At 68.9% G+C, this 14,865-nt stretch overlaps 1 protein-coding gene across 1 annotated transcript; it reads right to left on the bottom strand.

The window, feature by feature from the left end:
- Positions 1 to 3,521: 3,521 nt before the first annotated feature.
- MEF2B (myocyte enhancer factor 2B) lies at positions 3,522 to 8,369 on the bottom strand. Its single transcript, XM_075175694.1, has 8 exons — positions 7,373 to 8,369; positions 6,964 to 7,167; positions 6,765 to 6,893; positions 6,510 to 6,672; positions 5,421 to 5,566; positions 4,742 to 4,853; positions 4,555 to 4,645; positions 3,522 to 4,065 (listed from the first exon to the last, which is right to left on the bottom strand). The coding sequence occupies exons 1-8, from the start codon at positions 7,424 to 7,426 to the stop codon at positions 3,753 to 3,755; spliced, it is 1,212 nt and encodes a 403-aa protein (XP_075031795.1). The 5' UTR covers positions 7,427 to 8,369; the 3' UTR covers positions 3,522 to 3,752.
- Positions 8,370 to 14,865: the final 6,496 nt, after the last annotated feature.

Genomic DNA, 14,865 nt, shown 5'->3' with positions numbered 1-14,865 from the left:
CGGGGCCGGGGTGGGCCGGGGCTGGCTCCAGGCACCGGAGCTATCAGGGTGCGCGTCCCCCGCCGCGGAGCCGGGCCGGGCCGGTGCCTGGTGCCGCCCCGGTGCCCCCCCCAGCCCTGCCCGCCCCGGGTCCGGGCAGCCCCCGGCCCGGCGCTGCCGGGGAGGCCGCCGGCTCCGTGCTCTCCCCTAATGAGCTCCGCTTATGCATTTCCCCCTCAACGAATATTTCTCCCGGCGGGGCTGGGGGGCGCCGGGACGCGCTGCCCCGGCCGCCCACCGTCCGTCCCGTCCAACCGGGGCTTCACGGGGGCCCGGCCGATCCCTCCCGGCCCCGGGGGGGCAGCAGGAGGCCGGGCCTGCACGTCGGACACCCCAAATCCTGCCGCCGGCCCCGGAATAACTGTGCCCGGCGGCGGGGTGCGACCCCCGGGCTGGCCGGCCCCAACGCCGGGGCCTCCCCCAGCAAAAGACCCTCGGGCCGGGCCCGGCTCCTCCAGCCCCCCGGTACCGGCAGGCCCGGTTCCCCTCTGCGACGGGGGGGGGCTTGGGTGGGGGGGCGGCGTATTTTGGCTCCCTGATAACGTTTTGATCAAAAATTCATTAAGAGGCGCTCGGCGCAGGGCCATGAATATTTCAGGGCTTTTGCAAAACAACAAAGTGGGTGTTCGGGGGCGGATGCACCGGGGGGAGGAGGGGGGCGGCAGCCCCCGGTGCCCGGCTCGGCCCCGGTTCGCTGCGGCGGGGAGGCGAGGAGGGGCCGGGCACCCCCGTCCTCTCGGGGCCGGGGTCGCCCTCGCTCGCCCCCAGCCCGGGGCTCGTTCCCGCCCCGTTATAAGGCGTGAAACGGCTCCGGGTAACCCGGGAGCGGAGACCGGCCCCCGGTTGGAACGGGCGGCCCGTCCCGTCGGGTCGCTGCAGGGACACGCAGTGCCCAACCCCGGGGCCACCGCGACAGCCCGGAGCCGCCCGGGCCCTGCCCGTCCTCCCGGGGCTGCTCCGCGATCACGCGTGGCCGTGGGGCTCCGAGGAGCCACACCTCCCCCGGCTCCCGCAGACCCGGCGCTCTCCCGGCGGGGGCAGAGCCGCCTGGGTGGGAGCAGCGGGGGGACCCTATCCCCACGCGGGATATCCCCTCGATAGCATCACGACCCCGAGGGATACGGACCATCAGCCCACACCCCCCCGTGCTGGGATCCGAGATGGGGCAGCTCCCCCACGGCTCTGGGGAGGGGATGGTCCCCCCAAAACCAACCCGTCTGCCTTTTCCCCAGCAAAGGAGCACCCTGACTGCAAGGTCCACAGCCCCCCAAATCGGGGTGCAGAGCCCCGACAGCACATCCCCCCCCAGCAGAGGGAGAGGCACCGGCACCAGCCGGGAGACAAAGCCCCACCGGCTCCGCAGCCCCAAGCGCCGGAGCCCAGCACCCTCCCGGAGCAGTGCAGCCCCCCGCCATGCTGGGCCTGCAGGTAACTGGGCTTTACTGGGGCAGTTCCCGGGCCAGCTGGACAAGGGGACACAAAGCCACAGAGATGGGGAGATGGCCCAGACCCCTCCACCGAGGACCGGGACCCCATAGGGTGGATGGGTGGGGGACACAGAGCGAACGCAGATGCTGTGTCTCTTCCCAGTGTCATCCCACGCACTGTGCCCCCCCAACAAAGCTGGGGGTCGCTGGGTGCCACCTTTGGGTCCAGTGCCAGGGGGTATCCCACCATCTCCGCCACGCTGGGGGACGCTCGGCAGGTAGGCAGGGGCACGAGGCTGGGGAGAGAGGGCGAGAGGGGCCTCCCTGCAAGACCAGAGTGGGACTGGGGGCCCCGGAGCACCCCCCACCCCAGTTTAGGACCTGTCGCAACAGGGCGTTACTGGACCTGCAGGCAGCCGGGGGGGTGCACGGCTCCGGTCGCCTCCCGGGTCTCCCGCCGCTGCCCTCCGGGTCCCGCCGGCCGCTCCCGTGTCCCCGCGGTGGGATGCGGCGAGTCTCCCCGGCAGCCCCAGCCCCTCCCCGGGGCTCACCTCGCCCTGACATTTCCTGGCGCTCCTTCCATGCCAGCGGGTTGCCATAGCAAATCTAAATCTTACAAACAAAACGAGGAGAAAAGCCTTATTAGCATATATTCAAATGAGCCATGCAATAATGCAAACCATAAATCATGCAGTCATTGCTATTCAATCAGTGTCTCTTACCCCAGCCCCCACACTTTCCCCGGGTGTCTCGCCTCCTCCTTGCAGACAGAAGCCCCTTCCCAGCCCCGAGGGTGGCCCGGGAGGGACCCGCCAGCCGGGAGGGGACCAGGGCCGAGGCCGGATCCAGCCCTGGGCTGTCGGGGCTCTGCACAGCCCCTAATCCCGGCTGGTATTTATGTCGCTTGCCGGCCTCTATTAAACGGGGCAAACTCTTCCCAGGATTAATCTCCTGCCCATGTTTTAATCTCGGGGCTCGGCCACCAGTAATCCCCCCGCCGCGGGAAGGGGCCGAGTTCGGCGCTGGCGAGCGGCTGGTGCGGAGGGACCCCCATCCCCACCTGATCCCAACCTGTGGGTGCCCAGGCAGTGCTGGGGGGAACACCCCCCCCCAAACCAGAAGACGGTGGGCACTGCTCCCCCCCTCCTCACCCACCTCCCAGCAGCGCGGCCGTGGCCATACCCAGCTCACCGCAGGCCCGGGGGATGCTCCCCCACCCCAGGGAGCAGCAGGAGCCCCAGCCCCAGCCCAGCCCTGAGCTGTAAGAGCCGCAGCTCAGCTGGGCCAGTCCCACCCCCCCACTTAACCCCCCACCGCTGCCCATCTTAAGGGCACAGAAGGGTTTTTTCCTCCTCCCGCCCGCTCCCAGCACCAGGCTGTGGCACTGAGACCTTCTGAGCAGCTTTTTGGGGTCTCCCAGGGAGCCGAGGGGTGGGAGCTGGCTGGGCCCCAGGGACCTGGCCAGAATTGGGGGTGACCCGGCTGTCGCCCGCCTTGCTGGTCAGTGACCCTGGAGAGGCGGCTCTGAGCCTGGGGGACAGAGGGGACAGCAACGCTGAGCCGAAGGGGGTCAGGGCATGGGCCACTTCTCCCCTTGGGGACATTAATGACCCGCCACCTCGTTAGTCACCCTGAGTCATGCTGCCTGACCCCAAGAAGCTCACGCCAGACACCCTGACACCCCCAGCTCTTTATTGGTGAGAAGATAATAAATAGAAAAGAGCCCCCGGGCCGGGGGAGCAGCACCCACCACCCCCGGCTGCCTCCCTCCATCCCCCCCTCCCTCCCGCCTCGCTGCGGGACCCCGGCAGCCCCCTCGGCCGGGTGCAGGATTGGGCCCTGCAGGGTGTGCAGGGTTGGACCCGCTGCTGGTGCTCTCAGTCCTGCTGCCACCGCGTGGCACTTCTCAGGCATTCCCGCTGGCTGAGGACACGCTAGCGCGGGGACGGACGGACGGACGGGGATGTACAGTGTCCGGCACCGGACAGGGGACCGGGGTAGCGCTCCTCGCCCGTGGGGTCCTGGCCTCGCAGGGTGCTGGGGGGTTAGAGGTGTAGGGAGGGGGGGCCAGCGGCGTGTGGGGGGCACTGGGGCGGGGAGGGGGTTTGCTGGGAGCTGCAGCCCCAAGGTGGGGGACCGGGACCCCGTGGGAAGCCCTGCAGCACCGCCGACCCCCCTGACAGCATTGCAAAGGGCACGGGGGGCTTCCCGGGGGTCCGAGGATGGGGGCGAAGTGGGGGGCTGCTCCCCCAGGCTCGGCCCCCCCCCTGCACCCCGTCGGCCTCGCTATCTCTGCCAAGCGTCCATGGCTTGTGCCCTCCGCGCGGGGACGGGGGCCCGCTGCTCCTCCGCCAGCGGCCGGGGGGGCCCCAGGGGGTAGGGGTACCCCTTGGCGTAGTCATCCCGCGGCTGGAGGTCTCCGGGGCCTCGGGAGGCTTCGCTCAGGGAGGCCAGGCTGGCCAGGGGGTGCTGGGGGGTGCCCGAGGGGCAGCCCAGGCCCGGGGAGACCCTCTCCGACTTGATGCTGATGGCTTGGTGCTGCGGGGAGGCGCCGGGGGCTGGGGCCGGCTCTTCGGCGGGGACGATCCGGCTGCTGACCCTGGGGTAAGAGGGGAGGAAGAGTGAGGCCGGGTCTCCCTGCATCCCCTGCCGAGGTGCATGGGGTGGGGAGAGGCCGAGCTCACCCCCCATCTCTTTCCTAGCTGAGACCCCCCCAAACTCACCTCACGTACCAGCTCCGACCCAGCCGGGCACCAGGCAGCCACCCACCCACCCACACGCCTGGCGCGGCTGCTGGGAACCCGGTGCGTGACGGAGGGGGGACACGGGGGCCAGGTCCCCTGGGGAAATCCGGTTCAAAACAGGGTTCGTTGACAGCAGCGGGTGGGGGGGGCGACCCAGTGCACCCCGGTTTTGGGGTGAAGCTGGACAGACTCCAGCACGGCAGGTGGGGGGGCTGCGCCTTGGGTGTTGGCAGCAGCCAGGGCTGGGAGGTGGCACCCATGGGTGCAGCAGCTCCTCACGAACAGGCTCATCCCCAACCTGCACTCTCCCCGTCCCCCACCCCGCCGCCGTCCCCCATCCTTACCCCAGCGCTGCCATGTCCCGTGGGTGCTGCCACGCCGTGGGGCCCGGCTGCAGGAAGCCGGGGGGTGGTGGGACCTCGCCAGCCCCGAACTCTGCCGAGCAGGAGGCCAAGAGTGAGCAGGAGCCGGGGGGGTCTGTGGCCAGGGGGGGTGTCCGTGCTGTCCCGGGGCCGAGGGGCCAGGACTTACCCGCTTGGGCTGGGGCAAGGAAGGGGAAGCCGGCGAGGCTGTGGCTCGGGACGCCGGCGCTGCCCGGGGCGAGCACAGGGCTCAGGGTCTGCAGAGTGGGGTACAGCGGCCGCTGTGGGAAAGCGGGGTGCCCCCCATCAGGCTTCGTGCTGCCGACCTCTTGGGGGACCCATGAGGCAGCATCTCCCCCTCCCAGCCCCTTCCAGTGCCCCCCAGCAAAGCCCTGGTGTCAGGCTGAGGAAGAGGAGGTGGGAGCGGATCAGAGAAGCTCCTCACTGAATTTGGGGAGGGGACGTGCGCGTGGCCCCGGGGACACTTGCTGGGAAATGCCTGGCTGCAGCGAGCCGGGGGGGTCCCCTCACTGCCTGCCCTGCTGCCCCCTCCCATGGTGTCACTGCTGGGGAGGGGGTGCCCGAGGCATCCTGCTGGCACCGAGCCCCAGGGCCCCCCATGGCCGGGGGGTCCCGACCCCCTCCCTGGGCATCAGAGGCACCCCAGGGACCCGGAGCCAGCCCACCCCGGGGGGGCTACAGATTTGAGGGGGCTTTGTCTTGCACGCAGGTGACACGTCCCAGCAAGGGGGCCGCCCTGGGGCTGGGTCCCCCCCAGTAGCGCTGTCCCCACATGCCAGCCCAGGCAGCAAATACCGCAGAGCCGGTGGCCCCCCCATGGCACTCACCGCCGCGCTGCCGCCGCTCCGGCCGCTCGCCAAGCTGCCGTGGGCTTCGCCGCGCCGGCCCTCCGCCCCCAGGTACAGCGGCGGGGGCGTCTTGGTGGCCAGGGCTCGGTTCAGGCTGCCGGCGGGGAAGAGGGGGTAGCCGATCCCTGGACAGACAGAGGGACAGGAGGATGCTCAGGGTGGCCCCGAGGGATGCGGGGTCCCGGGGGCTCTGGTCCTCGGGAGGGTCCCCATGGCTGCGGCCGGTGGCACCGCTGCCCTCGTCACCGCGGGCGGCCGTGCATGCATGCACGGTGCCGCGCTCCGGCAAACCCACTTCCTGCGCGAGGCCGTCGGCGCACCTGGGCTGCGGCAGCCGCCCCCGGCCCGCTGCGGCCGCACGCTGCGAGCGGAAACGGCGTGCGAAGGTGGTGGCTGGATCCGGCCCCGGGGCCAGCAGGCTGCAAACCTCCCCGGCCGGACCCTGCCGCGGGGAGCACCCTCGCCCCAGCTCCCCACGGAGCAGCCGGGACCTCCTGCGGGGACGTCCAGCGTGCCCGGGGCCACCATGCTGTCCCCTTCCAGGGAGATGGGGACGCTGCACACCCGCATCCTGCACCGGGAATATCGCCCAGCCGCCCCCGTGCCACCGCCCACCCACCCGGGGGGTTTCTGCTGGTCCAGTCCCAGCATCATTTTTTCCGGCCACTTTTCTGCTGCGTGGCTCCGGAGGCACCCGTGTCCCCGTCACCACCCCAGGCCGGTGCCGACTGCCGGGCACGATGAGCCCCTCGTTCCCAGCTCCAAGCTGTGCCGCACGGGAGGGAGCACGTGGGGTGCCCAGGGTGCCGGGGCCAGCCGGGTGCCGGCGGGGTGCAGGAAGCAGCTGGAGGGAGGCAGGGGACGGTGTTTCCACAGCTGCGGCGCTGCTACCTGCCCACGCACCCGCCCCGGCCCCGCTCCCGGTAAGTCCCCGGGAGATGCGACGCGAGGAGCTTTGCATGCGGCGCCCGGCTGGGAAAATCCCCGCGGGGATGGGGTGCCCGTCACGGGGACCTGCTCCCCTGCACCGCCTCCTGCAGCATCCCTGGGCCATGGCTCCGAGCCTACCTGGGGGCAGCGGCCCCGGCGAGCGTCCCGGTGGCTTCGGCGCTGCCGGCTTGAAGGCGGGCGGGCGGCCTTGGCCCTGCGGGGAGCCGCTGGCGCTGCCCAGGGATCCCTCGGCGGCCGGCGGGGAGCTGCCGTAGGCTGCCTCGGGCAGCGGCCCCGGGCTCTGCAGGGCGAAGCGGAGGTGAGGGACAGGGACAGGGGACCCTCGGGGACCCTCACCCCCCCCCCCCGTGCCGCGGGGCGGCAGCGACTCACGTAAAACCTGGGCCGTGCCACCGACAGGTCCATGCCCTCGCTCAGCCTTCGCGCCTTCTCCCCAGGATCCGGCCCCTCGTCCAGCTCCAGCTCGTGGCTCTCCAGCCCCAGCCCCTTGCGCTTCAGCGTCTGCGGGGAGCAGGGCGCTGAGCGGGGTCCTGCACCCCCCCGGCCCCCCCCGGCCGCCCCCCGCCGCTACCTCGAGGATGTCGGAGTTGGTGCGGCTCTCGTGGGGCTCGCTGTACTCCGTGTACTTGAGCAGCACCTTGTCCATGTCGGTGCTGGCGTACTGGAAGAGGCGGTTGGTGCTGTTGAAGATGATGAGGGCGATCTCGCAGTCGCACAGGACGCTCAGCTCGTACGCCTTCTTCATCAGCCCGAATTTCCGCTTGGTGAAGGTCACCTGCAGAGCAGGGAAGGGGATGGGATGCTGCACCCAGGACCCCCGGATACAGCCCCAAACCCTCCTCCTGGGTCCCCAAACTCCCTCCGGCCCCAGAGGATCCGACACCCGTGGGGAAGGTGGGAGCAGAGCGGCTTTGCCTCCCTTCGTGGCCTCGTGGCTCCTCATCCCCCTCGTCCCCGCCTCGTCCCCGAGCGGCTCCTACCTGCCGGTTCCGCTGATCCAGTATTCGGCTGATCTGTATTTTTTTCCGGCCCATTTTTGCCTCCTACACTCGAGGGGGGGCTGGAAGAGAGCGAGAAGCCCCTGAGCCCCCGCAGCCCAGGGCCAGCCTAAGCGAGCATCCACCCCGGCGCCGCACGCGCCTCCTCGCCCCTCCGGCCGCCAAAAATAAGTTCTGCTGAAAAAAAAGTTTTTGGAGGACGTTTCGGCATTTTTTTTTTCAGCAAAGACGATGGCAAACTGAAAAATGAAAAAAAAATTGGGAAATTCTGCTGGGGCAGGGGGAAAAAAATCCCCTTAGCTCTGCCCAGCTGGCTCCCCCGCCCCGGCTCCATCACCCCCACGCCCCACCGGCCCCGGGACCCGAGCACCTGCGCGTGCCGGCCGGAAAGCCGCGGTGCCGCGATGCCAGGTCCCTCGCCGGGAGCACGGGATCAGTCTTTGCATCCCCAAGCGCCCGCCCGAAGCCGCGGGGGCTGCTCCGACCCTGCCCCGGGCGCTGATGCTGTTCGCCGGCGGGTCCGTCGGCCGGGGAGGGCGGTTATAAGGGAGGCCGGGCTGGCTGCGGGGAGGGTCCGTAAAACAAAAGGGCTGTTTTTAGGTTCAAGGTTATTTTTTTTTTTAATTTTTTTTTTCTTCTAACGCGAACAGACTAAATTTGACCTCCGCCATTCGCAGGTCAGGAAGTGGCTGTACGAGGAGACAGCAAAGCGAAACCACCCACCGCTTCGGGCCACGTGAGCCGGCGGTGGGAAGGGCGAGGGGTTGGGGGACCCTGCATCCCACCCCGGTTGCAGGGTGCCAGCACCCATCGCAGCCCGACACAGGACTGTGACACTCCCCCAACATCCCCCTGCTGCCGTGGGGACCCAATTCTTGCTCCTCTTGTTATCCCCCAGCACCGCTCACCCCAAAACCCCGCCGGGATGCCCCGGTGCCGCTGCAGCCCAGTGCAGAGCCATGGGTGGCATCAAGATGCTCCCAACGGGACCCTTGCACCCAGCCTCTCCACCCCAATTTGGGTGCAGACCTGGCCCAGCTCGGTCCCCAAGCCACGGCCACGGGGCAAGAGCCGAGCTGGGAAGCCGGCGGGGCTGGGAGCTCTGCGCTGCGGCTCCCCGGGGACGGCAGGCACCCCAGGAGCCCCCCAGCCCGACCAGCAGCCCCCCCATGGCAGGGATGCCCCCCGGGGGGGCAGGTTGGGGACCGGCCACCCCTTCGCTCCCCCAATGCCCCAGCTTGTCCCGCCTCCCCCTCTCAAGCACGTTGCCATTTACCATCTTGCTCAGCTGCTATATTTAGCTGATCAAAACTAATTTTAATTTATGGAAGGAAATTGCGCTGCCATTCCCACGGCCCCGCTGCCACCCTCTGTCCCGGGGCCCACGCACGACACCAAGGTACGGGGGGTGCTGAGACCACCCCGGCCCCCCCGGAAAAAGTCAACGATTCCCTGGTGCAAAGGCAGAGGTTTTCCCAACGATTTCTGCTGCCCGCGCGGGGCCAGGGCTGCTCCTGCCCTCCCGGCACCGACACCTGCGGCACGGCATCGGGCCGGGGCACGCCCGGGGATTCGGCTGGGGCCGCCCGGAGGGGTCAGCTCTCGCCTGCCCACCCCCATCTTTAATTCGGGGTGCAGAAACAGGAGCTGTTCCCCGCGGGGCTCCGGCTCCACAGCTGGGTTTGGCCCCTTGGGGTCAGGGGATGCTCGCCCGGCTGCGAGTCCCCGCGCCCCTGCACGGCCTCACCCCGGGGGGATTTTTAAAGGCTCGGGGGTGCTGGGGACAGAAGGATGTGTCTGCAGCAAGGACCTGAAATGCTGCCAAGGGCCCCTCGGCTGGGGCCACCACCCCCAGCTGCTCAGCTGCCGCAGCACCCCGCTGCCCTGCTCCAGCACCCCACTTTCTGCGTGGGAGATGGTCCCTAAACTGGGACTGATCCTGCAAGCCCCCACCTGGCCCCAGCCTGTCCCAATGCCTGGCTGTGGCCCCCGCTCTGTGCTGCTCCACGGCAGGGGACAGGGGACAGGGGACAGGGGACAGGGGACAGCCCCCCCCCAGGGTCCCAGCACGGCTCTGAGCCCCCGAGGAGCTGTGTCTGCCCGTCCGTCCAGGCAGGGTGCTCCAGGAGCGGGGCCCGGGGTACTGGCACCCACAAGGTGATGTTGCGGGAGGTACCAGCACCCATGGGGTGATGCTGCGGGGGTCCCAGGGGGGTACCAGCACATACGGGGCGATGCTGCGCGGGTCCCAGGGGGGTACCAGCACCCACGGGGTGGGTCCCAGGGGGGTACCAGCACCCACGGGGCGATGCTGCGGGGGCCCCAGGGGCGTACCGGCACCCACGGGGCGATGCTGCGGGGGCCCCAGGGGGGTACCGGCACCCACGGGGCGATGCTGCGGGGGCCCCAGGGGGGTACCGGCACCCACGGGGCGATGCTGCGGGGGCCCCAGGGGGGTACCGGCACCCACGGGGCGATGCTGCGGGGGCCCCAGCCCAGAATAGCAGGCAAGAGGAAGCGGCAGCCACACCGCCACCGGGCCGGTGGAGCCGGGGACCCGCCGTGGCCGGACTCAGGGCACGCTCACGGCGGGCTGGGCTGGGCGCGGGGCGGTGCGTCCCCCCCACCGGGGAACCCGGCTGAGGCCTCGTGCAACACGCGGGGCGGTTTCATCAGCCGCCTCCCCGCGCAGCTCATTACAGCTCCGCTCCTCCTGGGGCATCGCCCCGGCCGCTCGGCCACCACGGCCGCCTGGGACCCGCGGGGACACGCGTGGCCACCAGCCCCACGCCATGTGCCGGGGTCTTGCAGGACGGGTGCGGGGTTCGGCCCGGCCGCGGGGCAGGGCAGGGGTGCTCTCCGGGAGCGGGGTACAAGGCGTTTTGGCTCGCTGCCTCCACGGGGCTCGGTGCCTCGGCCACCGCAGTGCGGCAGGGCATGGGCGCTCGGTTCCCCCCGCGCAGGTATTAAGGGCTGGGAGGGGAGGGGGGACTTTCACTCCGGATTTTAATTGCCGCGCCGGGTGATAAGGCGATAAGCAGCATTACGGCTGCAGGCGATTATCGCAGCCGGCGGCGATGGGCACAACGGGGCGGCTCTGCCCGGCATTGCCACCTCCACGCTGCGGTCCAGCGAGGTGGCATCCTCCAGCCTTGTCCCCATGGCAGCACCCAGGGAGCAGCCTGGCTCCCGCAAGGAGCCGGCGTCCAGCGAGGGCTCATGGCCAGGGACCCCCAAACAGGAGGGAGCAGGGTTGGGGTGCCAGCCCCAGAGAAACCCCGCAGCCTCTCATTGCATTAAGTCTCCACCGGGTCCCACCTCGCACACACGGCTCCTCCTGATGGGGACCCACGACGTGGCCCGGCTGCAGGGATGAAGCACCCTTCAGCATCATCATTACGAACGAGGCCAACAAACCCCAGCGCAAGCAAAGCTCTCGAGCCCTCGAAACCTTTCAGAGAGGAGACGCTTTCCCCTGCCTGCGCCGGGCAGAGGCTCCCGCGCTGCCTGGCATCCCGCCGGCCTCCGCTCCCTCCCACGCGCGCTTATCTTTAGCCCGGGCTCTCTGCTCGCTCGCACGCACCGGGCTCGCTTCCGCGCCCAGGCACAGCCCCTCGCTCCCGCTGTCCCTTCGCCAGCACCCGCAGCGAGGTGTCAGCCCGACCCCTGGACTGCAACGAGGTTTATAATTAACTCCCCGGATCCTGTACATCTTTAGGGGTCATTTGCATCAAGCCAGAGAGTGTAAACTTCCTATCCCAGCTCCTAATTAGCGCGCTGAGATGAAGCGAACCCCTTGAGAGCGATGTGTTTTTCCGTGTGCCGCAGCCCCGGCACGGTGCAGGATGCTCAGCGCGGTACCGGGGGGTCCCAGCACTGCCTTTGACACCTTTACATCCTTCTCCATCCCTGAACGATCCCAGAAATGTAAAATCCACCAAGTTCATCCTAAAGTCAAAGCAGGTGGGTTGTTAGGGGAGCTTCCGCCGCTCCGGGGTCCGAGCACTCCCCTAATAACCCCAGGTCAGGGTCTCTGAGGTCCCCAGCATTTCATCCTCTCACCTCTCCCATCCCCATTGACATAGAAAATGGGGAAAAGGGCCATTTTCACCAAATTATGGGGATTTTGTTGGAAATCTGGGGGTGGCTGGGTAGAAATGGGGGGCGAAGAGAGCGGCCAGCAAGTACACGCTGTCGGCATTTGGCAGCTTTCAAAAAGTTGGAGAAAAATATGAAATAAGGTGGGAGAAAGAGTTTCCATCCCATCTTTTACAGGGAGAAGCGAGCTTGGCCGGGAGAGGAAAATCTGAGCCAGGGAAATCCTGGGGGGGGACAGGCCAGATGCTGCCTCCCCGGGGCCGGGAGGGCAATGGGCTTGAAACGGGGCTTTAAGGACCACCCGCCATGGATGGACACATGGTGCTGGGACCAGCATGGGTCACATCCATCCCTGGGCGGTGCTGCCCTGCTCCCAGCTGGGGACGTGGCCCCGGCTCTCACCGGTCCCCGGGGAACGGCAGCGCTGGGGCCTTGCGGTGCGAGCAGCATCCCGAGCCCGGCGCAGGGAAAAGTCAAAGTTTACCAGGGTTTCTGCCGGGGGTTGACAGGCCCTTCTGCTTTTTATAGGTTGTTTAAACAACTAACCAGTATAAACCAGAGTGGGGCCGGCAGCGCGGGAAGGGGAGCGGGGAAGGCAGGAGGAGCCTGCTGGGAAGCAGGGGAAAGGAGAGCCCGGAGGGGACGGGGTGCTGCGGGGGCTTGGGGACCGCCGGGGCACCGAGGGCACGTCAGGGCACTGAGGACAAGGGGTTTGCCTCCACGAACCACCTTCCCCATCTCACAGGCATCACCCCAGCACCCAGCAGAGTCCCTGGGGGCAATTATAATTCATCTGGCTACCCCCATCGCAGCACGGCCATGGCGTTGCCCGACGCCTCTCCAGAGCCAAATCCAGGCTTCGGCTGGGCTCAAGAGGACCCGGCCGCCATCCAGCCCCGGCCCCACGCCGGCTCCAGCCCCGCTCGGGGTGACACAGACCGAAAGTCCCGCCAGCACCCAGCACCGCCGCGGTCCAGTGCCGTCGGGCGAAGCGTGGCGATGGGCGGAGGCTTTTCGGTTCCAAAATGACTGTGTGGAAGGAGGAAGGATTGAAAAGTCCCCCAAAAATGAGGCAGCTCTTTCCCTTGGAAAGACAGACGGACACACGGACACACGGCCCCCCCCGGGGCCCAGACCACGTTTTTTGCTCGGTGTCAGCAACGCCACTGGCAGCAGCCAAGGGAAGAAACACGCTGTTCCTGCGGGGCTGGGCCACCCCAAGCTGCAGCCGCGCATTAATACGGGAAATGATGCTCGTTGCTGCTTGAGGGTTTGGGGGGGCAGCCAGAAGTTGCTGACGGCCGGCCTGAGCCCATCCCCGTGGCGTTAGGGCTGTGTGGCTTACAAACCTGGTTTGCTCTTGACAATCCTGCTGTAATTCTTGTGGGCAGCAATCCAAGGGTCTTAAATATACTAATTCCCCCCGCTCCTTCTGGGTACCCCCACGGCAGCGCAGCGTGCCAGACTCTCTGCTGCCGGATGCTTCTCCCGGGTGTCAGCAGGAATCCCCGTCCCCTTGCACCACGCAAAGTTTCCCAATCCCGCTTTCCTTCCCCGCTGCTGCGCCGGCCGGCTCTCAGCACGGGGGTATCATCCGTGCCCCAGGCTCGGAGGCGAGCGGGAACATTTGACATCCTAAACCAAACCTGGGGCCTGCATCTACATCCCAAATCCCCCCCCGCCGAGCTACACAGGTCTCCCCTACACGTCACCCGCGTGTGACGTGTCCAGCTGGCAGCCAGCGACATGGAAAAGGGCCAGGATCCGGCTGCCCGGCCAGGTCGCCCACGCTCCCTTCCCAACCGGTACCCGATGCCCCAAGGGATGCACGCGGACCGAGGGGACACAGCCCATCGCCTCCCCGGCGCAGGTCCCTGCCTTCCAGCGCACCCGCCAGCTGCCACGTTAATTCATTACCTGCGAAACCCCATCTCCAGAGCCAGCAGCTCCAGGAAACTTTCTCTCATTAAAAGAGTAAAGCCCCGGGGACGGGGACTCGCTGGCAATCGGCTGCAGCGGGCAGGAGGATCCGGCAGAGGATCCACCTCGCTCTCCCTGTGGGGACGGGCGATCTCACGTGCTGGAGATGCCACGCGCTGGCAAGAGCCATGGACGGGTGACATCCCCACCCGGGAGCGGTAAGGAACCGGGCTGCAATTCAGCGCACGCTATGAGGTGCCAGACCGCTGCGACACCCCAGCGAAGCTACGGCGACATCAGGCCCTGGCCCTGGCATCGGGGTGTCCTGGTGCTGCGTCACCGGCAGCGTTACAACTTACTCCACATCGAGCCAACAGCCCCGCGGTGCCGTGCCTCAGTTTCCCCTCTGTGCGGTGGGCTCAGCCCCAGCGCCCAAAGGCCTCGGCAGGCCCGGGGGTGGCGGGGAGGCGGCCGGCAGGGCCGGGGCAGGGCGGCTGCCATCCAGGCTGCACTTTTGGGTTAAACCCGGGCGTTCCTCCCTGCACAGAGACGAGTAAAAATAACCGCCCCGAGCGCGGCACAAACCGCAGGCTTTTTATAGCCCGCCATCCCTAGACGGCGGGGCGGGGGACGGGGCTCCGCCGTGCCCAGGGCAGCCCGTGGGGCGCCGGCCCGGCCGCACCGGCACCTCCCCGGGCCGGCACCGCTCCGCCAGCCCGTGCGCCCCGACGGGGCGGCCGGCTGGATGCGTGGGGCCGCCCGCCGCGGAGAGGAGCCCCGTCGGGGCAGGAGAACGGGCCTGGGGGAGCGCGGCTGCCACTGCCCCCCTCCCCGGTACCGGCGACACCGGAGCGGGGCCGCGCCCCGCTGCTCCCGGGACCCCCCTTCCCACCCCAGGACACACACCTGGACACCGGCTCTTCCTCCTCGGCAACTCCCCGCCGCCTCGGCCCCGGGTGCCCGGCGCTGCAGCGGAGCCGGCCCGGCCCCGGTGCGGCCCCGCCGCCGTCCGGTCCCGGTCCCGGCCCCGGTCCGGTGCCGGTGCGTGTCCCCGGAGCGGCGCGCTGCCCGCCGCCTGCCCGAGCCGCGCCGGCAACATTTGCATAGCCCCGCCCTCCCCGCCGGGAGATTTGCATAGCGCTGCCGGGCTCGCTCTCCATTGGCGGAAACCGCTGGATTGGTTTGCATAGCCCCGCCTCTGCCGGGAAACGGGGCGGGGTGGAGGTGGGGGGGCGGGGTGGAGGAGAGCTGGGGAGACTGGGGGGCTGGGGGGGGTGAGGTTGGGGGGACCCGGGGGGCTGGGGGGGGTGAGGCTGGGGGGACCCGGGGGGCTGGAATGGGGGATTTGGCAAGGGAGGATATGGGTGAGTTTGGGGGAATTTGGGGGGCTGGGGTGGGGGTGATGCCCGGGGGGTCCCGGGGGGTGCTGTGCCCTCGTCGAGGGGTTCAGGCTCAGG

The sequence above is a fragment of the Calonectris borealis genome, chromosome 28 (assembly GCF_964195595.1).
Source record: "Calonectris borealis chromosome 28, bCalBor7.hap1.2, whole genome shotgun sequence".
Taxonomy (NCBI): Eukaryota; Metazoa; Chordata; class Aves; order Procellariiformes; family Procellariidae; genus Calonectris; species Calonectris borealis.
The sequence above is the reverse complement of the archived record's forward strand: the minus strand, read 5'-3'. Positions and strand labels throughout refer to the sequence as shown.